This window comes from Grampus griseus (assembly GCF_964374135.1).
Source record: "Grampus griseus genome assembly, chromosome: 1".
In the NCBI taxonomy this organism is placed as follows: Eukaryota; Metazoa; Chordata; class Mammalia; order Artiodactyla; family Delphinidae; genus Grampus; species Grampus griseus.
In genome coordinates, this window is record NC_139017.1 from 83,559,980 (window position 1) to 83,585,733 (window position 25,754).

The following is a 25,754-nucleotide window of genomic DNA, read 5'->3' on the forward strand; positions in this document are numbered from 1 at the left end:
AGAAATCTTCCAGGATGAAAGAGAAGAGAAAGGAATGAACCCAAAGAATCAAAATGAAAAATGTAATAGAAGAATTTGAAGAAATTTCTAGAAAGCAGAACAGAAAGACAAAAGAGGTAGAAAATAGGAGAGAAAAGTCAAAAGTCTTAAAAGGGAAGAAATTTAAATATAAATTATGAGAAAACTTCCCTAAAACTGAAAGACATGTATTTCTATATGGAAGGGATTCTCAGCACAATAGATGATAAAAGACTCATAATCAAGGCATATAATTATGTGATAAAACAAAATACATGTTTTATCATAAATGTCACTTCTGTCAAAAAAAAAGGCACATCATTCTGAACACCATGAATAAAGTGAGGATTAAGAGGAAGGAAACAATTCACATTCAAAGGATCAGGAATCAGAATGGCATTGGAGTTTGCAACAGCTACATTGGAAGCTAGAAAACCATGGAACAGTGTCTCAATTCCTGAGGGAAAATTATTAACAACTTAGAATTCTGCATCTAGGGTAACTTTTAATCAAGTATAAGTGTAGAATGAAATCATTTTCAGACATGCAAGGATTGAAAACACTGTCTTCTGTGACCCCTTTCTCAGGAAACTACGGAAGGAATGTGCTCCCAGAAGATACGGATACAGCAAATAAGGACTTACCACAGAGAGGGGGGAAGGGGATTGTCAGGATGAGAGTGAGCAGTTCTGGGATTACAGCCATGCAACAGGCCCAGAGAGCAGCTAGTCCAATTCCAGCAGCAAGATAGAAAGAGGGTCCTGGGAAGGGGGTTTCCAGGAATTTTTTTTCTTTAAGGAAAAAAAAAAGGACTTTGATTAATTTTCTGGCATTTGAGTATTTGGAAACTGATAAATATTTTCACTGACCTCATAGAATAAAAGGAAGCATATAAAAGGAAGCATATAAATAGAGTGAACAAGGAATGATATTTCATAGTGATCATACTCTACTGATTATTATTATATTATTATTGTCACAAATTAATTGACTATATTGTGAGGATATATGTTTTTGGGGTGGAAGTGAGGAGGTGAGAATTAGTAGTGTAAGAAAGCTAAATTCTCATATACTATATTAGGAGTTCATAGGTGATTTTTTTTTTTTTTTAAAGATGATGTTGGGGGTAGGAGTTTATTAATTAATTTATTTTTGCCGTGCTGAGTCTTCATTTCTGTGCGAGGACTTTCTCTAGTTGCGGCGAGCGGGGGCCCCTCTTCATTGTGGTGCGCGGTCCTCTCACTGTCGCGGCCTCTCTTGTTGCGGAGCACAGGCTCCAGACGCGCAGGCTCAGTAGCTGTGGCTCACGGGCCTAGTTGCTCGCGGCATGTGGGATCCTCCCAGACTAGGGCTCGAACCCGTGTCCCCTGCATTAGCAGGCAGATTCTCAAACACTGTGCCACCAGGGAAGCCCCATAGGTGATTTTTAAAATCAATAAATTGAAAAATAGCAGAATAAACATATTATTTAGACCTATGTAAGTAAATATCAAGAGAAACAGCTAAAAAAAGATGAAAGCATTTGTTTTTAATGAATGAAATTGGGAGGAGAGGTAAGGTGGCTCAGGGGACTACCTGTTTTTCACTTACTGACCTTTTGGTACTGTTTGATTATTTTTAAAGGTGATAAAAGTGTGTGCATGCATTACTTGATAAAACTAAAAACTAAAACAAATATTAATGACAGGTTCCTTTAAGGAGCATTAGGATTAAAGTGTACTCAGTAAAAGGGAGTCAGGTGTAGAGAAAAAGAAACGTAAATTTAGCTTTTGTTTTAAAAGGGCTTTTAAAATGCTGTTTATTTCTGGTTTTTGTTTTGTTTTATCCTAGGGCTTCAAAAACAAACCAAAAAAGATGGGTCACATAAAGGCAGACTTGATTGATGTTGACTTAATCAGAGGTGAGTTCTAAAGTTGGCTTGTTTCTTAGGTATATCATTATATTATTTCATAGTGGTACTAAAGATTCTTTTTGGATATCTTCCCTATATGATGGTATACTTTAATTTCCCAAAGTAGTGTTCTTCCTGCATCATTCAGGCTTTAGCATTTTTTCCCCTTTGCTTTATACTGTGTGGCTATGTAAATTACGTGGTTTCCATGAGGGTGAAAGAGATGAACTTGGAGACTTGCTGCTGTGTAATGAAGAAAAATATATTGTATACCGTTCAAACAAGCCTGACTTATTTTGAGCTCCTGTCCTAGTGATTGAGACAAGAAGTTAGTATATATAATGAACATCGAAGAGGATTCTTTTTCACTGAACAGGTTATGTGCTGATTTTTGCTCTCACCTGTTTTTAATATAGTGTTACAAGTGGGCATTAGTCTAGTGTACATAAATGTTTGATGTTTTGTTTTATTGTGTATTTAAAGGCTCAACATTTGCCAAAGCCAAACCTGAAATTCCGTGGACATCTCTGACTCGGAAGGGGCTTGTTCGAGTTGTATTTTTTCCCTTTTTCAGCAATTGGTGGATTCAGGTTACCTCTTTAAGAATCTTTGTTTGGCTGCTACTGCTTTACCTCATGCAAGGTAATTGGAGGAGTTGGGATAAACTATGACAGTTTCTTTTTGCCGCTGTTGCTATCAGATCATGCAGACCTTACTGTTCTTACATTTACCCTTTCATTTGATGGTTTCACGTACAAAGAAACGAAGGGACATACACCATTTGGAGATCATCTCAAATTTATTTGCTCAGAGAGAGCAAACATGATTGTCTAACTCTTCTCTCTTGAATTTCTTTCTGCCTGTCTCACTGGCCAGGCCTTTTCAAACTTTTCCTGTGTCTGACCTTTGAATATTGGATTATCTCTAGGTTGGATCGGGATTCTCTTCTCTTCCCTAGGTACTCTCATCAAGCCTTGTACCTTTAAATATAATTGGTATACTGGTGATTCTCAAATTTATATTTTCAGGCCAGATCTCTCTGCTGAGCTTCAGGCTTGTAAATACAACTGCCTGTTGGACATTTCCATATGGAGATTTCATAGGTATCTTGAACTTAATCATATCCAAAATGGAACTCCTGATTTTTTTTTTTACAATCTTTTCTTTTATACGGTCTTATTCCCCTTTAGATTTTATCCCATTTCATTAAATGATGCCATCAGCTACCCAGTTTTCAAGCGAAAAATTGTCTTCCTGTTCTACTCTACCATCAACCCTCATATTCCATCTGTCACCAAGTCTGTAAGTTTGACCTCCAGAATATGTCCTGGCTACTTATCCCAGTCTCTGCTGCCACCATCATAGTCCACAGCACCACCATCCCTTCACCTAGATCACTGGAATAGCATCTACTCAGAGCTTTCTTTCTGCCCATCACTCTTTTCACAGCAATTAGAGAAATCTTTTGAAATGGAAACCCTATCATGTCATTTTCCTGCTTTTTTAAGTCGCTTTAGTGACTTCTCATTGCCCTTGGAATAGAAACCCAAACTCCTCACCGGGGCCTCCAGTGCCCTACATTATCTGTCCCCTGCTAACCTGTCAGATGCCATGTCTTACCACTCTCCTCCTTGCTTACTCTAGGCATAAGGCCTTTTTCTATTCCTCACCCAGGGCTTTTCTTTCCGTTTGAAACAATCGTAAGGCTTTTCATGTGGCTATCTTTTCTGTCATCTTTAGGATCTGTGCTCAGATGTAACTTTCACAGAAAGGCCATCCCTGTCTATAACTTTCTAAGTAGTTGAACCACCCCTCAGTCACTGTCACAGAAGTCTGTGTTAATTTCTGTGTTACACGTCACTACCTGATGTTTTTTCTCTTTTCACTATGTGCAGGGGCCCAGTGTATGCTCTTTAATATACTCCATTGCCTACCAGGAACACTTTCTGAAAGAGGGCAGCGTAGATATGGTTATACCTGAGCAAACAGACATGACTTAGAACAAAGAGTAGGTGAAAGGTGAAGGTTGGGTTAGGGTGAAAGGATTTGGGGTGATTTTTGTTTTCTTTTATCTGTGTCAGTTTTTTTGAATTGTTTTCATAACTGTCATTTAGTTGCTGCATAATATTACATCATGTGGACACACCATCATTTCAAACTATCATTTTAATGTCTGTATGAGTCTATCATAAGGATTTAACGTAAACACTTTTTATAACTGCTTTATAGTCCATTATATAAAAGTACCATAATTTACATAACTCTTCCCATGTAATGAGCATTAAGTTGTTTCTAGTTCTTTCTTAATAATACCATCATGAACAAAATTTTTCAAATTTTGTATTATTTCTTTGGAATTTATTCTCTGGAATAGAATTAACAGATCAAAGAATGTAAACGTTTTAAGGCTTTTAGTGCATATAGTGAAATTGCTGGTGACATAATTCTTTTGGAAAGTAGTGGATTCTGTTTTACCACAATCTTAGCATTATCATAATTTTAAAAATTGTTACCTAATTTGATATACGAAAATTAGTATTTTACTTGTTTAATGTGCATTTCTTTGGTCACTTGTAAGGGTGAAGTTAAATATTTTTCCACATGTTTGTTATTAAAGAATTTCTTACTGAGATAAATTATATATATTAAATTTTCGTATACACCATGGTCTATTTCCGGACTATATATTCTGCACCATCAGTTTGTCTGGTTATTCTCATATCTGTGTCACATTTCTTTAATTACTGTAGCTATTTAATGAGTAGTAATGTTGAGCAGGACAAGTATTCCTCTATTATTCTGTGTTTTTCAACATTTTCTCTTAGGTGTTCTTACTTGCTTATTCTTTGCAAAATAATTTAGAATTATTTTATCATGATCAAAGACCAAAAAAAAAAAAATTGGAATTTGGATTGGAACTCCGTTCTCACCACTCCCCACTACAAAATATAGATATAGATATATTTGGAGGGAATGGGGAGAAAATTGATATATCTTTCCTTTTTAATTAATTAATTTATTTTATTTATTTATTTTTGGCTGCACTGGGTCTTTGCTGCGCACGGGCTTTCTCTAGTTGCGGTGAGCGGGAGCTACCCTTTGTTGTGGTGTGCGGGCTTCTCATTGCGGTGGCTTCTCTTGTTGTGGAGCAGGGGCTCTAGGCGCACGGGCTGCAGTAGTTGTAGCATGCGGGCTCAGTAGTTGTGGCTTGCGGGCTCTAGAGCGCAGACTCAGTAGTTATGGTGCACGGGCTTAGTTGCTCTGCGGCATGTGGGATCTTCCTGGACCAGGGCTCGAACCTGTGTCCTCTGCATTGGCAGGAGGATTCTTAACGACTGCACCACCAGGGAAGCCTGATATATCTCTCCTTTTAATCAAGTCTTCTGTTATATCTTTCTGTAAAGCTTTGTAGGAATTTTTTTTTCTTATAAGGCCTGCATAGATCTTGTTAAACTCAATATTTTTTTCATTGTGGTAAAATATACATGAAATTTACCATCTTAACTATTTTTAAGTGTACAGTTCAATGACATTAAGTACATTCACATTGTTAGGTAGCCATCACCACCATCTATCTCCAGAACTTTTTTCATTTTTCCAAACTGAAACTCTGTACCCATAAATCAATAACTCTCCAATTACTCCTACCCCCAGCCAACCACTCTTCTACTCTCTGTCTCTATGAATTTGACCACTCTGAGTACCTCACATAAGTGGAATCATACAGTATTTGTCCTTATTTCACTTAGCATAATGTCTTCAAGCTTCATCCATTTGTAGCATGTGTCAGAACTTCCTTCCTGTTTGAGGATGAATAATAATCAACTGTATGTATATACCATATTTTGTTTAAATGTATCATCCATCAGAGGATGCTTGGGGGCTTCCACATTAAAGAAAAATATTTTATGTTTTTATTTTTGTTGCTGCTGCTGTAGGTATGAGGCTTTTTTTGTTTGTTTTATGTGTTTTAACTGGTGATTGCTGTTACATTTGAAAGCCTTTAGTTTATACTTAAGATTGTTATATAACCAGCCACTTTTTAAACTCTTATTATTTCTAATAGTTTTTCGGTGCTTGTCTCAGATTTTCTAATTATACAACCATATTGTTGGCATAATGAAAAGTTGGTCTCCTCTTTTTTCATACATTTCATTTACTTGTATTGCATTAGTCAGCATTTTCAGAGCAGTGTTAAGTGATAACAGTAAGAGTGATCATAATGTTTTGTTCCTATTCAGAATGTTTTCATTAATATGATGCATGTTGATTTTACTTATATATTCTTTAGTATATGTGCTGCCAAAGCGAGCACTACTTATTTATATTCTTTAGCATTTTAAGGACATATTTTTATATTCCTAGTATTTTAGAAAAGATGGGCATTTAAGATTAATTACAAATCAGGAACAAATGTCTATTTTTATAGAATGCTTTTTCACTACTAGAGTTGGACCAGACTTCACAGGTTAAAGGCACATCCCTTCCCAAGACACCAGCCTTACTTTGGGAGTCCCTAGGGCTACCCTTACTCTGACCAGCTGGCTACAGTTTTGAGAGTCCCCCACTCATTCCCTCAGACTTAATAATTCACTAGAATGACTCAAAGCACTCAGGAAAATGCTGTCGTTATAGTTTTATTGTAGCAGAAGGATACAAATTAGAAGGGGTGCATAGGGCAAAGTCTGGGAGGTCTTCAATCAGGAAGTTTTTGTCGTCCTCAAGGATGTGTTACCCTTCCATCCATGAGGGATAGCAGTATGCACAAGGTATTGCCAACCAGAGAAGTTCACCCAAGCTTTGGTATCCAGAGTTTTTATTGAGGGTTTATTATGTAGGTATGTTTGATTGAGTCACTGGCCAAGGAGTTAAACTCAGTCTTTAGCTCCCATTCCCTCCCCAAAGGTCAGGCTGATACAGTGTGGCTCAAAGCCCCAGCCCTCTAATTCCATAGTTGGTCTTTCTGGTGTGGCTACTCCTATCCTTAGTCATTTTATTGGCATAAACTATCCTCTGTGGTCCAAGGGACCCACCATGAATAACAAAGATACTTCATCATTTGGAAAATTCCAAGGGTTTAGGGTTACCTCCCAGGAATCAGGAACACAGACCTTTTACACAATTGGCAATTGAGATGATAAATATGCATGCGATCAAAACTACATCGTATTAAGTTATTAAATTACATCAGTTAAGTCTCAGTCAATGATTCCTTTAGTGCCTAACATGTCTGTGCCAGGTACTCTTCTAGGCTCTGAGAAAGATTTCCTACTATCCTACTAGCATAAACCCTATATGATCTTGGTGAATTATTCTTTTGCTGTATTGTCAAATTTACTTTAATAGTATTTCAGTCATTCATTCAACAAATATTGAGTGCTTACTATGTGCCAGGTACTGATCTAGGTACAGCAGTGAACAAAATAGACAGAAATCCCTGCTTTCATGGTGTTACTTTTTAGAGGTAAATTTATATCCATGTTCACAAGTCAGCAAGGTCTATAGTTTATTGTTTTGGTGCTATTGTTGTTATGTTTGGGTATCAGGGTATTAGGGAATGGAATTAATTTTTCTCCACATAGAAAAGTTTGTATAGCACAAGAATTATCTTTATGTCAAAGTCTGAAAGAACGAATCTGTAAAATTGTATCTGGAAGTTTTGGGAGATAATTTGTGATATCTTTCTGTTTCTTTCATTACTTTTTTCTTTGGACATTTCATCCTCACATACAAAGAGGCAACGTAGCATGACAGTTAAGAGTAAGGACTCCTGGCAGTCCAGTGGTTAGGACTCCATGCTTCCACTGCAAGGGGCATGGGTTCCATCCCTGGTCGGGGAACTAAGATCCTGCATGCCACACCTCGGCCAAAAAAAAAAAAAAAAAGAATAAGGATTCTGGAACCTGGCTGCCTTGGTTCAAATCGCAGCTGTGTTAATTGCTACATATAACTCTGGACCCTGGAGAATACTGGGTCTCTGAGCAGAGCAGTACTGCAGAGGGTTATACAGTATCTAGTTGTTTTGTGCTGGAAAGTCTTTCAGAATATCTAGATTGTCATATTTCCAGAAAGGCAGATCCTTTGGACACATCATTCTTCACTTGCTCTGTGATCTAGGGCTTCAGGTTTTCACTCAGCTAATGTGCAGGTGGATTGTATTGTAGAAAATTATGTGCTTTCATCTGTATACTTCTTTAAATGATAGATTTTTAGAGAAATAATCTGTAGAGTTATTAGAATTGTTTTTAAAGATAAGCCCTAATGCTTTCCACTTTGAAATCTCTTCTTTTCAGTTATAGCACTCGTGTTCTATTTTATGATGCCTATTGTGAATGTAAGTGAAGTACTTGGACCCTTGTGCCTTATGTTACTCATGGGAACTGTCCACTGTCAAATTGTGTCTACTCAGATAACAAGGCCATCGGGAAACAATGGAAATCGGAGAAGAAGGTGAGATGAGAAATTACACTTTTGGTTGTGTATGTTCTGGGAGAGGCATTGAAGAACAAAATCTTTGAGTGAATTAATACAAAATCTTCCTCTTTTGCATATATTTTTCATTATTTTTTTGGCTTAAAAAAAACCCCAAATGCTTTACTTTTACTTTTCTCCCTGATGCTTAGAAACCTTGTCATGAACTTTTAATCCAAGGGGGATGGGGGTTTGTCATTCAGTACCGTTGTTTAAAAGGAAAATTCCTATACTGTATTATTCCTTATCAAAATTTACCTTAAATAATGATTTTAATGAAAAACATTCTGCTTCATAATTGTCTCAAAATTTGGTGAAAATTCACTATAAACAAGGATCTTAGTACATTAGGTTAGTGCTACTAAAATTTTTACCTTTTTTCAATAATATGTAAAAAGAATGGATTTCTAAGTGTTCTAAACTTTTAATAAAGATTTAACTTTTCTACACATTGAATTCATGTCTAGGCTTTATTGATCATGTGCCGTTTGTGGGGTTTAGAACTGTAAAAGGTTTCTTAGATGTACATGGTATTATCTTACAAAAGTCATCTTTCTCAGAGTATCTGTAGATTTTTGTTCCCCCAAGGAGTTACTATATAAGGTTTTTTCATTTGGTGCAAAGAATTTCAATATATTTATACTTATTTTTGAATGTTATTTTCAAAACTTTTTTTTTCCAGGAAAGAATATTCCTTGAAAATTCAGTTTAATTGATTTAATGTTTTCTAAGGAAATCAAATATTGTGCTGTGTCTCATTGGTATTTACAGGATATATCTTTTCACTGCATAGAATATCAAAAAATTGATCACTTGCTATTATTTTGTGTTCCCATGATTAAATGTGCCAAATGGGTAGATTTCTGGCATCCATATTTAAAGAAATTGTTCATTCTTTCTGTGGTTCCTGAAAAGACTATTGGTCATACATATGAAAATTTTCCTTCTAGTTATGTTTTTGAATGGCATTTCTATTTATTTAATGAATGAACAAAATGGTAACTTAGCACTTTGTTCTGGAACCTGTTTTTGCCCTTAAGTCAGAAATGTTCCTGTATAATTTATCCTCATTATATGAAGTTCATTATACTTAATTTCAGGTAGTAGTCAGTAGGGATATTCTGAGTAGAGACGGAAAAAGGTCCTGAATAATCTAAAGTTGTTGAAATATTTTTTTTTTAGAAAATTACGAAAAACTGTAAATGGTGATGGGAGCCGAGAAAATGGAAATAACTCCTCTGATAAAGCCAGAGGAACAGAAACTTTGGAATCTGCACCCTTTAATGGTGGTTTTTGGGGGACTCTCTTTGGCAGCAGGTGGGAAGTCTTACATTGGAATTTTTACTTGATTTTGTGTTCACATTAGTGTTTACATAGTATATAATCTGATTAGGTTTTAGGAATACACACTGTAAGCATATTATCATTGTGGTGAGATTTTTAAAGGTTCTGGAATGATTTGCTTATTTGCAATGGCGCCACTGTCTGTCATGTTACCCATTAGTCCAGTAAACTACCATAAAAGTGTCATTCTGCTTGATCTTTAATGGTTTTTTAGACCACAAGATTATGGAAATATAAATACTCTTGAAGGGTAAATATTTTAAGTCATATTGGCCAACATCTTGAGAGAATGAAGAATTTCTAAAAGATGAGGTATTTTTCAGTATGAGAGCTGATTCCTCTTTAGATGTGGGGTGCAGGACAGGAGGCTGGTGTCGATGGGCTGTAGGACAGAAAGGGAAGTGAGTCCAAGACACATTCAACCTCCTTCATGATTTTGTCGGTTGTAGCAGCGCTAGTATGACTTGAAGAAATCCTTATTTTATCATATGTTAATGTTTGTGACTCAAAAGTAAAGTGCTTTTGCAGCTTTGTTTTTGAAGACGAAGTATGTTCACAAATTTTTCTAAAGATAAGTTGACACTCTTTAGTTGAAGTGTTTGAGTTCTTTGTGCTGAACATTGTGCTGGGCACTGGGCATTCCTCTTAGTGATTTTACCGTCTAATTAGGAAGGTAAGAGTAGCAGGTATGATACAGTCACAAAAATGTAAAAATACCATAAATGATATCATGCTGACTAAAGGCCATGCAGTTCAGCAGAAGGAGTGCGTATTCTGGGGTGAAGTAGTCAGCAGGAGTCAGGGAGGAGCTGAGAGTTGCTGGGCTTTGAAGCACAGGAGAGGGGAAGACATTCTATGAAGTGGCACAAACAGGCAATGTGAGGGCGGGGTTGGCATTGCGTTTGAGAGGGAAGACTGTGGACCCACTTCCTTGCAAAATCGAAAAGAACAGGCTTCCTCTCAACTAACTGACCCAAGTCTTTGGAGACTAGAGAGAGAACTGGCTTCCTACGCCCTTAGGCAAGCTAGAAGCCTGAAACGTACAATTTCTGAATCTTCTTGATTTCCAGAATAATATATTGTACTCCTCAGAAGAAAGTGACTTCATGAAAGATATTACTTTCAAAAAACTAACTAGTAATCTTTTTTTCCTTTTTTAAAAATAGGATGAAAAGAGTAAAATTAATATGTAGCAAAGGGACAGAGACTGACAATGACTCAGGTTGTCTGCATCCTATCATCAAGAAGAGACAGTGTCGACCAGAGATTAGAATGTGGCAAACAAGAGAGAAAGCAAAATTTTCAGACGGAGAAAAGGGATGCAGGGTAAGATTTAGATGAGAGTAAGTATTACAAGGTCTTTTCTTTCCTGTGTAAAATTTTTCTATTCTTAGACTCTGCTAGAAACACAAAATAGGTACTAATAGATTTGTGTCATTTGAAATGTAAAACTACAGGATGTGAAAAGGAGAACATCATGAAGAATAACATGAAGACTGTACCTTATTCTTCTAATTTCTAGGACCAGAACCTGTTATCGCCTCTGCCCCTGGTCCAGCCTTAGTAGGAGACTGGTAGATTCAATAAACAGATTAGTGTAGACGCTGCTGTGTCGTCTTCCAGAGAGGCGGTGATAGTGTGTTAAGGTTTGGGAAACTATTTTCCAGGTTTAGGTATAGATGTTTACGTCTGCTTTACGTCTAAAACTAACAACACTCTTACTTTATAGTCTTGAAATATTTTCTTACTTGTTAGACTGGCATTTACGAATTACAAAAAGCTAATATTTTTGAGCCATTACTGCAACCAAGCCCTATTCTAAGTGCTTTACAAGTAGTAACTCACTTAATTGTTTCAACAACTCTGTGAGATAGGTGCTTTTATTATCATCGCTTTTCAGATGAGGAAATTGAGGCCCAGAGAGATTTAATTACCTACCTACAGTTACATAGCTAATAAGTAGAAGAGCTGTGATTCAGACTTGAGTTTGACTCAAGCCTGTGCTTCTAACCTCTACATAAGACTGCCTCATCATTTAAGCTGTTTAGTTTCAAGAAAGTTTAATATTTTTCTTTATTGAGACCAACTAATAGGTAGGTTTGTTCAGTTTTGGTTTAGTTTACTTTTACTGCTTCTTAGTTTTTATACATAGGCTAACTGGAGTTTTTGGGCTGTCCCCTGTGAGGAAACTGCTCTTCTCTTTGTAGGAGCCGTTTGGGCGTTTGGGCAATGGGATTTCAGATGATCTGTCAAGTGAGGATGATGGTGAAGCCCGGACACAGATGATGACACTGCGGAGGAGCGTGGAAGGGGCCTCAAGTGACAACGGCTGTGAAGTTAAGAATAGGAAATCAGTACTTTCAAGGCACCTAAACACTCAGGTAATTTTTATTTTAGCTTATAAAAGTATAGGCATTAACTCCCAAGTCACAAGGTATTTAACACGTTTTCCTGTCGTGTGTTGGCAGGTAAAGAAGACCACTTCCAAGTGGTGTCCCGTTGTGCGGGATTCAGATAGTCTGGCTGAATCAGAGTTTGAATCGGCAGCCTTCAGTCAGGTAACCTATCCCTTTTCAAGGCGTATTCTTGAGTGTAATAACTGTATCCATTCCTTTGTTTATTGGTTGTCCTAAAGTTGTGTGTATATTTGCCTGCCCCTCCCCTGCCCCCAACTATGTGTCTACCTATCTAGAAGCTTTTACATGACTGCTCACCCCCAGAAAGAGAACGAGCTCTTTGTCTTTGATCTAATCTTAAAAGTATCATAGATGATGCCCAGAGAGAGACTCCTCAATCCCTAGATGATGAGAAGGCTACTTAATATTCACTTGGAATATGCAGTTTATTATTAAGCATTGTTCCTTTGTAAGTGGCATCGATGCTGATGGGGACAGATGTTTGAGAAAGGACCCCTGAGAGATGGGAGCAGTAAATCTCATCATGAAAGCTAATGGGAATATTGTACATTTGGGACATTATAATTCAGAGGTGAGGAGAGTAGATGGTGGTGACTTTTGTTTTGATTGACAAGGCAGCTGGGGTTGTGGAAAAACTTTCACATCTATGTTTGTACCGCAGGAGAGCTGCAATGTCCATCCTTTTCTCAGCCTGATTACCCTTTTCCCTGTTTGGCTGGGCCCTGGACGTGACTAGGTCTACAGTCAAGCTCACAACATTTAGAGTAGAGGACACTTGAGTGTGTCAGTAGGCCCAGCCACACGTGCACCCAGCGTGGGCCCTTGGATGTGCTTGCAGAGTCACCCCATCCCAGGGCACCTCACTTGAACAACCCCATGACTTGGCAATAAATTCTCAGAGGGAGTCCTCTTTGATAGTCTGTTAGAGAGTCATCAGAGTTTCACATTTAACCATGAAAATGTATTATTGTTATGTGAAGCCTTGTCAACATAGTGATCAGTGTGTGAAAGCTTGCCAGCCATCACCATAGGTAACTTGTTTTCATTTTATTTCAAATATATAGTTGTTTTTTTTTGAAATACAGGTAAATATTTTATTATAAAATACCTTTTAGGGCTTCCCTGGTGGCGCAGTGGTTGAGAGTCCGCCTGCCGATGCAGGGGACATGGGTTCGTGCCCCGGTCCGGGAAGATCCCACATGCCGCGGAGCGGCTGGGCCCATGAGCCATGGCCGCTGAGCCTGCGCGTCCGGAGCCTGTGCTCTGCAATGGGAGAGGCCACAACAGTGAGAGGCCTGCGTACCGCAAAAAAAAAAAAAAAAAAACTTTTACTGCAACAATATGGATGAATTTCAGAAATATAATGTTGTAAAAGTAGTCAAACATAAAAAATAGCTATTTTCAGATTTCACCTCTAACAAAGTACAAAATTGAAGTTAATCTATGCTCTTAGTAGTCATAATGGTTGTTTTCCTTGAAAGAGAATAGCACAGAAACAGGGGCAGGAGAGCTAGTAATGCTTTGCTCGTTGGTTTTGGTGCTGATTACACAGACATGTTTCAGTTGTGAAAAATTTATCAACCTATAAACTTACGCACACATATTTAAGAACGCTGTATTTCAAAAACTGTTAAAATAAAAACATATTCATCTAAAACACAGAAATCACAATGAAAAAAACTAAAAAAAAAAAAAATTAATTTCATGACCCAAAAACTGTCACTTCATTTTTTAAAAGATTTTAAGGCTTTACAGATTTTGTAGTTATAAAATTAATGTAAGGATGTTATAAAAATTCAAATGAAGAAGTATATTTAGTAAAAAGCAACCATTTCCACTTCCTGCCTCCCTTCCCAGTATAATGAATCCCTCACTGTTCCCTACATCCCCAGATTGAATCCATGCTGTCCAGAGGGTGGTTATAGTTCCACATATTTATTTTCCTTTGCGTAAGAGAGCATACTATATATTTAAACATATAACGTATCATTTAAGAAACATAAATAGGAAAATTTGTTCTGAGTTTTTTTTTTTTTAATCTTGTAGGGCTTGCCTTATCAGTACATAAGACAATACTTCATTCTGTTGAACATCTGCAGAATATTCCAGTTTATGAAGGAATTTATTAAAATGTGTAAAATTATGACTACTTAATTTGTTTCCAGTTTTTCATTATTAAAAGCAATTCAGAAAAATCCTTGTAGATAGATGGGTTTATCCACTCAGGTTGCCATAACAGAATACCACAGGCTGGGTAGCTTAAACAACAGAAATTTTATATAGTTGTTTTTAAAAAGGAATATAAAAAAAATTTGTTTTTGTTTTCCCTTAAAGGGCTGTAGATCTGGCATGAGTGGTGGCTCTCGAAGCCTCAACATGTTGAGAAGAGACTCGGAGAGCACCCGTCATGACTCGGAGACAGAGGATATGTTATGGGATGACCTGCTGCATGGCCCTGAGTGCCGGTCGTCTGTCACCAGCGACAGTGAGGGGGCCCACGTGAACTCCCTTCACTCAGGGACTAAACGTGACCCCAAAGAAGATGTTTTTCAGCAGGTCTGTAAAGGTGATGATAATAATAGCTGATGTTTACTGTGTACTTACCATGTGCCAGGCACTGTATTATCTCCTTTAACTCTACAATAACCCTGTAAGGTGGACACTATTATTATCCCTGATTTAGAGATGAGGAAATTGAGCATAGTTTGTAAGTGAAGATATTGGAATTAGAACTAAGGGGGAAGCACTCTTGAATTCCCCTAACCTAAATGTTTCTTCCTAGGACTTTTTCTCATTATTTTCCTTAGAATGATCCTGAATGTTCATTTTATATGAGCAGGGTACATTGTTTGGCGCAGTAACCTGATATTATATTTTCATAGACATAACAGTATCATATATGAATTACTAGGAGATGGCATTGCTTGCTTCTCTAATAACGTATAAAGCAAGTGATGCTTTTAATTTTAGTTTTTCTGTTAATATCATAAAATCAGATAGCCTGGAAATGGGGATTCTTTAGAAGGTTATTTCAACCTTACAATCAATATAGGAATTCATTCTACATCTGCAGAAATTTTTTTACTAGAAATTTTTTTGACTCTGCTTTAGAAATTTTTTACTAATAATTCTTTTATGTAGTAACAATAGTTCCTACTTCTTAGAAATATTGTGATATACCTAATGAGATAACACGAAGTGCTTAGCACGATGCTTGGCAAAGTGTAGGCACCCAATACATGTTAGCATGGTTATTACTATCCACATGAGACAATCAGTTAGTCTCTGCTTAAATACTTGTGGAGCTGGAGTGATTGTTATTTCATGAGCTTTTTCCACTGCTGGATAGATTAAATGATTAAGAAACGGTTCTCATATCAGCCTTTCATATGTTTAATGCCAACGATCATGATTCTTCTTAGTTTTATTTTTTTTAGGCTAAATATTTCCACAATGACTTAATAAATAGTGGGTGATGGATATTCATTTGTTTAATTATATAATTTTCTTGATTCTAAGATACCATTGATTTAGGTTACACATTTTAATGAAAAAAATTCTGCTTCATTAAATGTATACGGTTTTCAAAAACTAACTAGAAACAACATACATTTTATTAGTAAAGTTTTAAGCTTTTTCCTCCAATTTTGCTATCAAAGTTTGTATCTAAATATTCTTTGCATTCAGTCTGAAGACTCATCTAAATTACCTTAGCCCTTGGTAATTATGAATAGCATCATGATGATTTTCACCTCCTTTGCACTTTTGGGATTTATAGGATAATTTTAAGGCATATGTAAGAATAACTAGGTAAGATGAAACTCACTATGTTAAACGGAATTCATCATTTCCCAATTCTCCCACCTAACCTATTCTTTTATTCCCCATATTTCTAAATGTCACCACTAACCACCCAAGTTAGAAACCTTGGTGCCATTCTTGACCCCGCCCCCCATGTTTCCAATCAGTCATCACACTGTCTTGATCCTGCTGTATAATACATACATCTGCCCACCTGTGTCCACACTGCTTGGTGCAGACCACCATCAGCCCTCGTCTGGATCCTTACAACAGCTTCTCTAGGCTTGCTCTGCTTCATTTCATTTTCCACACTGCAGCCAGAATGATCCTTCTAAAATACAAATCTGTTGCCATTCCCCTTACAGTCCTTTAATAGCTTTTTTTTTTTTCCATTCTGGATTATTTCTTTGTGTTCCTTTATTTGCTCTGATAACAGTCTTGCATGGTATAGTTTAACTCAACTAAACTTCTTTCAGTTTCCTCATGTACTTCTGGATCTTTACACAAACTGGTTTATTTGCCTGGAACACACTTTTCTCTAATACCTATTCCTTCGTCTCACTCTTTTTTACTTTTTGGGTCTTGGCTTGAGTGATACTCCCTTAGGAAGCCTTTTCTGTATGCTCCTAAAGCATTCTTTCCCTTATCATGCTGCACAGTAACTTTATTTATAGTCTCCATAAGTCTGTATGCTCTGTGATGTCAAGGACTACATCTGTCTTGTTCTTTATTATATCCATAGTACATGTTACATAGTAGCTGCTTAATATTTTTTTGGCTAAATCAATTAATAAATCCATAAATGTGCATCAGCATTATGCTAAGCATTATTGTAGAAGGAGAAGAAATACACCAGATGGTTGTTTTTTAGTAACTTATATATTTGTTTGGGAACAAGATGATTTTAAGGGAAATAGAGGACACAATAAAAGCAGCATATAATTAGATGCAAATTTATCTGATATAGACTGTAAGGGTTTTTAATTTCAGAGAAAGGTAACGTGAGTGAGGCTTGTGGCCATCAGAGAGGACATGTTGGTGAAATGGGACTTGAGTTGGTACTCGAAGAATAAGACATGATACGACAGAGGAAAATACAGGACTGTTTCTATCTCGACCTTTTCCTCCTGAGCTTACTATGCTTTTCTGTGTCCTGATTAGACCAGAGAAAGGTTTACCTTCTCAGTCATTCCTGTGTTGTTAAGGCCTGTTAGTACCTCTCCCGTGTAACTTCCTACTGTCCCTGGTCTAGTCATGATGCTGTAGAAATGCTTTCCTTCTTGATATCCCATTAATACACCAAGCTTATCCTCACTTCCATACATTTAGTAGGGAAGCAGCCTTGGAGATCATGTAATCCTACCTCCCATCATTATAGGAGACACTTAGCCTCTCTCCAGGTAAGAAATTGTTTTTGTGAAAAAAAACAAAAACAAAAACCAGAAACCAGCATCATGGAGGTGGTAATTGGAGTGATGAGCTTTGTGAGGGGGAGAATAGGATGACAAGGCTGAACCCTGGCAAATGTGGCCCAGGAGCTAGACAAAGGGAAAAAAATACAACGGAGGAAATAAAGAAGGAGTGGATGGAAATATTTATTTTTTCTTCTCAGAACCATTTATTCTGGCTTCAGAACTCAAGTCCTGCCTCTGACCGAGTTAGTGCAATAATCTGGGAAGGGAATGAGTGCAAAAAGATGGATATGTCTGTGCTGGAAATAAGTGGTATCATCATGAGCAGGGTAAGGTTTAATACGTTTTTGGATTTTTAGAAAAATCTATTTAATGATCAGCAGCTATTTCATAGAATGTATTTAATGATCAAAACGTTGGCTCTACTTTTGAAGCACCAGTATGTGTATCTTAAATTTTGTAGTCAGTCTTCACTAGGTAGTATATTTTTTTATTTGTTACAGAGGTCTCTGTGAGCATGATCAGGTAGACTCTACAAATATTCCTTATCTCATTCAAGCCTAAAAGTCATAAATCTGTACATCATTTTTATTTGTATTTCTTTTAGATTTAAAGCAGATTTAGTTTTTAATAATCTAAATAGTATTTGATAAATACTGCTTCACAACTCCATTTAGCTGTGCAGTAATGATGGATATTTTAAATTAATTCCCAGGTTAATGCGTATCAGCAAGGAGTAGGTTATCAGATGCTGGGAAATGTCGTCACCATCGGATTAGCATTTTTCCCTTTTTTACATCGACTGTTCCGAGAGAAGAGCCTTGACCAGCTAAAGTCCATCTCAGCTGAGGAGATCTTGACTCTCTTTTGTGGGGCACCACCTGTTGCACCTATTATTTTCTTGTCTATAATTAATTTTTTTGAACGACTGTGTCTTACTTGGATGTTTTTTTTCATGATGTGTGTGGCGGAGAGAACATACAAACAGGTCGGTAGACAATTAAGTAAAATTTCTTACCTCTGCTTTTGTATATGGTATTCTGTTGAGTTGCTTTTGTTCCCCTGATTTGTTCTCTCTCCAGAAGTTAACGTGGGCAATGGAGGCTTGATAAGTGAACTTTTGGTATTTGTGGGTTTAACACTTGTGGTACTGATTATTCACAAATGACATGCTGTAATCTGAAATTTTGCTGAGCCTACTTGCAGGAGTAAGTGGCTGAGCCAGTGAGAGAGCCTAGCTGATTGCTTAGCACCTGCACCTCAATGTGCCCTTGATGTTTTGTGTATGTAGCATATGTAGTAATTACCAAAGTGAAAATGTTTCTGTGAGAAATAAACTTACTGAAATTTGATAAGAGTTTGGGATTGAGGGCTTAATGTATTGATGATATGTGCAAAAAATGTGGTTTTGAATGGAAATGTAATTTGGGAGTAAGCTAGAATTTTGTGTAAACATTTGAGTTTGTGAAGGTGGGGATTCACAAAGGTCTCCAAGGTATATTCCTTGAAAATGCCAAGAGTGTAGCATGTTGTGAAGAAGTATATTACTACATAATGTGCTTTGCAAGCGACAGGTTAATGAGCTATTAACAATGTTTTTTCACTGCCTGTCTTAGTGACCACTGATTAGAACTTGATCCTTTTAATATTTTTTATATGCTGGGAATATTGTTTACAATTATGTAAATATACACACAGTGACACATGTGTACGTTTCACTTTGTGGTTTGTTTTTTTTTAACCTCCTCTAGAGATTTTTATTTGCAAAACTCTTCAGCCATATTACTTCTGCCAGGAAAGCTAGGAAATATGAAATACCTCATTTCAGACTTAAAAAGGTGGAGAACATTAAGATATGGTTATCACTGCGTTCCTTTCTAAAGGTGAGTTTTAGCTGACTAACCATGGAATATCTGCAATGATACGCAGAAAACATGCTCACTGAAATTTCTGGCGGCAGATACTCAGTAGGCAGGGTAGTTCTATGTACTGGACAGATAATCAGTGGCTGACAGACTTGCTGGACACCAGGTTGGGAGTGATCTATCTGCAGAGCTGGTAGAGCTAAGTAAATAAGACCTTAGAAAGGGAAAAGAAAATTTAAATTCCTAGGGCAGAGTGATAAATTGAATGTCTCATCTTTTTCTGACTTCCGGGGGGAATATTCCAGCTGAAAATATGTTCATGAATCAATCACACCCTTAATTTGAATGACATGGATCTCAGAGCTTAATTAAAGTCAAATATGTCCAAAATATATTAAAATCCTGTGTCAGAAACGTCTTATAAATGTTCATTTTCACGCCAATATAGTAAGATTGGGAGTGTGAATGACGTGAGGACTGTTGCCATCTCCGGCGGTGACCTAAAACACTAACCTACACATCTCACTCCACAGAGACGGGGCCCGCAGCGATCAGTGGATGTGGTTGTGTCTTCTGTCTTCCTACTGACACTTTCCATTGCTTTCATTTGTTGTGCCCAGGTAAGAGTTTCAGATCTATTTCAGTGGAAAATGGAAAATAGAGCTCACTTTCTGTTTTAAATCAGTTCACCGTGTTTAAGTGTGTGTGTGTGTGTGTGTGTGTGTGTGTGTATGTATAGACAACGGACATTTGTATCTCACAGCTCTGGGAACTGGGGAGTCCAAGGTCGAGGTGCCAGCATGGTTATGTTGAAGTATATATATTTTTAATGTGTCTGCATTTCTTTTGCTAGTTTGAATACTTGTTAATTTTTCTAACTTTTTTTTTAATTTTTAAAAAAGTTTATTTTATTTTATTTATTTATTTTTGGCTGTGTTGGGTCTTTGTTGCTGCGTGCGGGCTTTCTCTATTTGTGGCAAGTGAGAGCTACTCTTGGTTGTGGTGCGTGGGCTTCTTATTGCAGTGGCTTCTCTTGTTGCAGAGCATGGGCTCTAGGAGTGCGGGCTTCAGTAGTTGCAGCACGTGGGCTCAGTAGTTGTGGCTTGCAGGCTCTAGAGCGCAGGCTCAGTAGTTGTGGCACACAGGCTTAGTTGCTCTGTGGCATGTGGAATCTTCCTGGACCAAGGATCAGACCCATGTCCCCTGCATCGGCAGGTGGATTCTTAACCGATGCACCACCAGGGAAGTCCTCTTCTAACTTTTGAAGTGAGAATAAAGATAATTTTTAGTCCTTTAAGACTCTAAGATCATGGTAATTTAATTTTAATTGGCAATTTTTGATTGTTAATAAAGCTATATACTACTATGGATACAAAATGGTGATTTTCCAACTCCATCGTTTCTTCTAATTTTATTAGTTGTCACTCTAAAGTAGACTTTTTCTTCTTTCCCATTTATTCATTCATTCATTTACTACGCTATGGACTCCTGTGTTCTTATTTTTATCCAGTGGATTATAAACTATTACTATGTTTTGATTCCTAAATTGTCCCAGATTTGGCCAGTGGGAGACCCTTAAAGCCCCTTCCTGTGTTCTTTTGACAGGTCCCTGTATCTTTATTTATTTATTTATTTTGGTACTTCTGTGTTTCCTTTATTACAAGAAGTTACAGCCTTATCCTGTACTTTTCCATTGATTGAATTTTAACTTAATTCTGCTATGGTCAGAAAACACGCTCTGAATGTTTTCAGTCCTTTGAAATATGTAGAATTGCTTTATTATCCAGTATATGCTCAGTTTTATTAAATCTTCCATCAGCACTTTGAAAGAATTTGTATCCCACTGTTTTGGAGAGCAGCGTTCTCTCTATATAAATTAGCCCAAGTTTATTAGTTGTATTGCTGAAACTTCCTGTGTCCCTATTCATCTTTTTGGTTTGCTTATTCTGTCAGCCACTGAGAGAGGTGTGGTCAAGCCTGCTCCGATGGTGGATTTATCTTTTTCTCCTTTTATTTCTGTCAATTTTTGCTTTATATGTTTTTAAGCAGTGTAACTGGATGCATACAGGTTTAGAATTGTTATCCGTCTCCTTGGTGGATAGACTTTTATGTCCTTTATAGTTATTTTTTTTCTCAATCCAGGATCAGTTATTACATTTAGCTGTTATGTCTCTTTAATCTTCTTTAATCCTAAACAGTGTCAGGCTTTCTTTACCTTTTATGACCTTATAAAATGTCTCTATTTCTAATGTTTCTTAACTTAAAGTCTGCTCTATTTGATATTAATTTAACTACACCATCTGTGTTTTGATTAGTTTTTGTATGCAATATCTTTGTCTACCCTTTTTCATTTATTTTGTCTTTGTATAGTTCTATCTCTTACAATCAGCATATCCTTTTTTGGTTGCTTGTTTCTTTTTCTTTTTTTTTTTTTGCTGTTAAACTATCAAAGTGCTTTAATATCTTTAGTGATATATTTTTTTCAATGCTGAAAGGTTATTTTATTAATTTATTTTGGTAACAGGTCTGTATTTATTACAAAATATATTTTCTTTTTGAGTTTTTCCCCTTTCTCTCTCTCTCTTTTTTATTGAAGTATAGTTGATTAACAATGTTGTGTTAGTTTCAGGTATACAGCAAAGTGATTGAGTTATACACATATATGAATATATATTATTTTCAGATTCTTTTCCCTTATAGGTTACTATAAAATATTGAGTATAGCTCCCTGTGATATATATACCGTATCTTCTTTATCCATTCATCTGTCGATGGACATTTAGGTTGCTTCCATGTCTTGACTGTTGTAAATAGTGCTGCAATGAACATTGGGGTGCATGTATCTTTTTGAATTATAGTTTTGTCTGGATATATGCCCAGGAGTGGGATTGCAGGATCATATGGTAACTATTTTTAGTTTTTTAAAGAACCTCCATACTGTTCTCCATAGTGGCTGTATCAATTTACATTCCCACCAACAGTGCAAGAGGGTTCCCTTTTCTCCACACCCTCTCCAGCATTTATTATTTGTAGACTTCTTCATCATGGTCATTCTGACTGGAGTGAGGTGATACCTCATTGTAGATTTAATTTACATTTCTCTAATAATTAGTGATGTTGACCATCTTTTCATGGGCCTTTTGGCCATCTGTATGTCTTTTTTGGAGAAATGTCTACTTAGATCTTCTGCCCACTTTTTTATTGGGCTGTTTGGTTTATTGTTATTCAGTTGTTTGTATATTTTGGAAATTAATCCCTTGTCAGTCTCATCATTTACAAATATTTTCTCCCATTATGTAGGTTGTCTTTTGTTTTGTTTAAGGTTTCCTTTGCTGTGCAAAAGCTTTTAACTTTAATTAGGTCCCATTTGTTTATTTTTGTTTTTATTTCCATTTCTCTAGGAGGTGGGTCAAAAAAGATCTTGCTGTGATTTATGTCAAAGAGTGTTCTGCCCATGTTTTCCTGTAGAAGTTTTATAGTATCCAGTCTTATGTTTAGGTCTTTAATCCATTTTGAATTTATTTTTGTATATGATGTTAGAGAAGTGTTCTAATTTCATTCTTTTACATGTAGCTGTCCAGTTTTCCCAGCACCACTTATTGAAGAGGCTGTCTCTTCTCCATTGTATATTCTTGCCTCCTTTGTCATAGATTAGGTGACCATAGGTGCATGGGTTTATCTCTCGGCTTTCTATCCTGTTCCACTGATCTATATTTCTGTTTCTGTGCCAGTACCGTACTGTTTTGATGAATGTAGCTTTGTAGTATAATCTGAAGTCAGGGAGCCTGATTCCTCCAGCTTCGCTTTTCTTTCTCAAAATTGCTTTGGCTATTCGGGGTCTTTTGTGTTTCCATACAAATTAAAAATTTTTTTGTTCTAGTTCTGTGAAAAATGCCATTGGTAATCTGATGGGGATTGTACTGATTCTGTAGATTGCCTTGAGTAGTATGATTATATTAACAATATTAATTTTTCTAGCCTAAGAAACCAGTATATATATATATATATATATATATATATATATATATATATATATCTTTCCATCTGTTTGTGTCTTCTTCAGTTTCTTTCATCAGTGTCTTATAGTTTTTGGAGTACATGTATTTAGCCCCCTTAGGTAGGTTTATTCCTAGGTATTTTATTCTTTTTGATGCAGTGGTAAATGGGATTGTTTACTTAATTTCTCTTTCTGATCTTTTGTTGTTAGTGTGTAGAAATGCAACAGATTTCTGTGTATTAATTTTGTATTCTGCAACTTTACCGAATTCATTGATGAGCTCTAGTAGTTTTCTGGTAGTGTCTTCAGGATTTTCTATGTATAGTATCATGTCATCTGCAAACAGTGACACTTTTACTTCTTCCTGTCCAATTTAGATTCCTTTTATATCTTTTTCTTCTCTGAATGCTGTGACTAGGACTTCCTAGACTATATTGAATATAAGAGATGAGATTGAGCACCCTTGTCTTGTTCCTGATTTTAGAGGAAATGTCTTCAGCTTTTCACTGTTGAGTATGATGTTAGCTGTGGGTTTGTCATATATGACCTTTATTATGTTGAGGTATGTTCCCTCTATGCCCACTTTCTACAGAGTTTTTAATCACTAGTGCATGTTAAATGTTGTCAAAAGCTTTTTAGGCATCTATTGATCATGTGGTTTTTATTCTTCAAATTGTTAATGTGGTGTATCACACTGATTGATTTGTGGATATTGAAAAATCCTTGCATCCCTGGGATAAATCCCACTTGATCATTTAATGTATTGTTGGATTCAGTTTGCTAGTATTTTGTTGAGGATTTTGCGTCTATGTTTATCAATGATATTGGCCTGATTTTCTTTTTTTGTGATACCTTTGTCTGTTCTTGGTATCAGGGTGATGATGGCTTCATAAAATGAGTTTGGAAGTGTTCCTTCCTCTGCAATTTTGGGAATAGTTTCAGAAGTGTAGGTATTATCTCCTCTCTAAATGTTTGGTAGAATTTGCCTGTGAAGCTATCTGGTCCTAGACTTTTGTTTTCTGGGAGTTTTAAAATCACAGATTGTATTTCAGTACTTGTGATCAGTTTGTTCATATTTTCTGTTTCTTCTGGTTCAGTCTTGGTAGATTGTACCTTTCTAAGAATTTGTCCATTTCTTCTAGGTTGTCCATTTTATTGGTATATAGTTGCTTGGAGTAGTCTCTCATTTCTAATTTATTGATTTGGGCCCTTTTCCTTTTTTTCTTGATGAGTCTGGCTAAAGGTTTATCAATTGTGTTTATCTTTTCTAGGAACCAGCTTTTGTTAATAGTTTCATCGATGTTTTCTATTGTTCTCTTAGTCTCTATTTCATTTATTTCTGCTCTGATCTTAATGATTCCTTTACTTCTACTAACTTTGGATTTTGTTTTTTCTTCTTTCTCTAGTTGCTTTAGGTGTAAGGTTAGGTGGTTTATTTGAGATTTTTCTTGTTTCCTAAGGTAAGCTTGTATTGCTGTAAACTTACCTCTTCGAACTGCTTTTGCTGTGTCCCATAGGTTTTGGATCATCATGTTTTCAGTTTCATTTGTCTCTAGCTATTTTTTTTAATTTCCTCTTTGATTTCTTCAGTGTTGTTTAATAGCATATTATTTAGCCTGCGTGTGTTCGTGTTTTTTTCTTGCAGTTGATTTCTAATCTCATAGTGTTGTGGTCAGAAAAGATGCTTGATATAATTTCAGTTTTCTTAAATTTACCAAGGCTTGCTTCGTGGTCCAGCATGTGATGTATCCTGAAGAATGTTCCATGTGCACTTGAAAAGAATGTGTATTCTGCTGCTTTCAGTTGGAATACTCTATAAATATCAATTAAGTTCATTTAGTCTAATGTGTCATTTAAGGACTGGATTTTCTTATTGATCTTCTGTCTGGATGATCTGTCTGTTGATATAAGTGGGATGTTAAAATCCCCCATTATTATTGTGTTACTGTCAATTCCTTTTTTTATGTCTGTTAACATTTGCCTAATATATTGAGGTTCTCCTATGTTGGGGACACATGAATTTACAATTGTTACATCTTCTTCTTTGATTGATCCCTTGATCATTATGTAGTGTCCTTTCTCTCTTATAACTGTATTTTAAAGTCTATTTTGTCTGATATAAGTATTGCTACTTCAGCTTTCTTTTCATTTCCATTTGCATGGAATACCTTTTTTTTAACATTTTTATTGGAGTATAGTTGCTTTACAATGGTGTGTTAGTTTCTGCTGTATAACAAAGTGAATCAGCTATACATATACATACATTGCCATATCCCCTCCCTCTTATGTCTCCCCTGACTCTCCCTATCCCACCCCTCTAGGTGGACACAAAGCACCGAGCTGATCTCCCTGCACTATGTGGCTGCTTCCCACTAGCTCTCTGTTTTACATTTGGTAGTGTATGTATGTCAATGCCACTCTCTCACTTTGTCCCAGCTTACCCTTCCCCCTCCCCATGTCCTCAAGTCCATTCTCTACGTCTAAGTCTTTATTCCTGTCCTGCCCATAAGTTCCTCCGAACCATTTCTTTTTTGATTC

The 25,754-nt window shown here is 36.5% G+C and overlaps 1 protein-coding gene across 2 annotated transcripts in view; it reads left to right on the top strand.

Annotated features, from left to right (window-relative positions):
• Positions 1-25,754, top strand: part of PHTF1 (putative homeodomain transcription factor 1) — a 66,642-nt gene that overhangs the window by 20,357 nt on the left and 20,531 nt on the right. Inside the window, exons 4-15 of one of the 2 annotated variants that reach the window (XM_082659664.1) lie at positions 1,849-1,918; positions 2,393-2,551; positions 8,203-8,359; positions 9,563-9,697; positions 10,891-11,050; positions 11,932-12,105; positions 12,193-12,282; positions 14,476-14,697; positions 17,555-17,683; positions 18,070-18,342; positions 19,106-19,237; positions 19,753-19,839. In XM_082659664.1, the coding sequence (XP_082515790.1) occupies positions 1,849-1,918; positions 2,393-2,551; positions 8,203-8,359; positions 9,563-9,697; positions 10,891-11,050; positions 11,932-12,105; positions 12,193-12,282; positions 14,476-14,697; positions 17,555-17,683; positions 18,070-18,342; positions 19,106-19,237; positions 19,753-19,839 (1,788 nt within the window). Of the gene's footprint in view, positions 1-1,848; positions 1,919-2,392; positions 2,552-8,202; positions 8,360-9,562; positions 9,698-10,890; positions 11,051-11,931; positions 12,106-12,192; positions 12,283-14,475; positions 14,698-17,554; positions 17,684-18,069; positions 18,343-19,105; positions 19,238-19,752; positions 19,840-25,754 lie in introns of those variants that run through there. The other variant, XR_014297070.1, reaches the window with a different exon arrangement.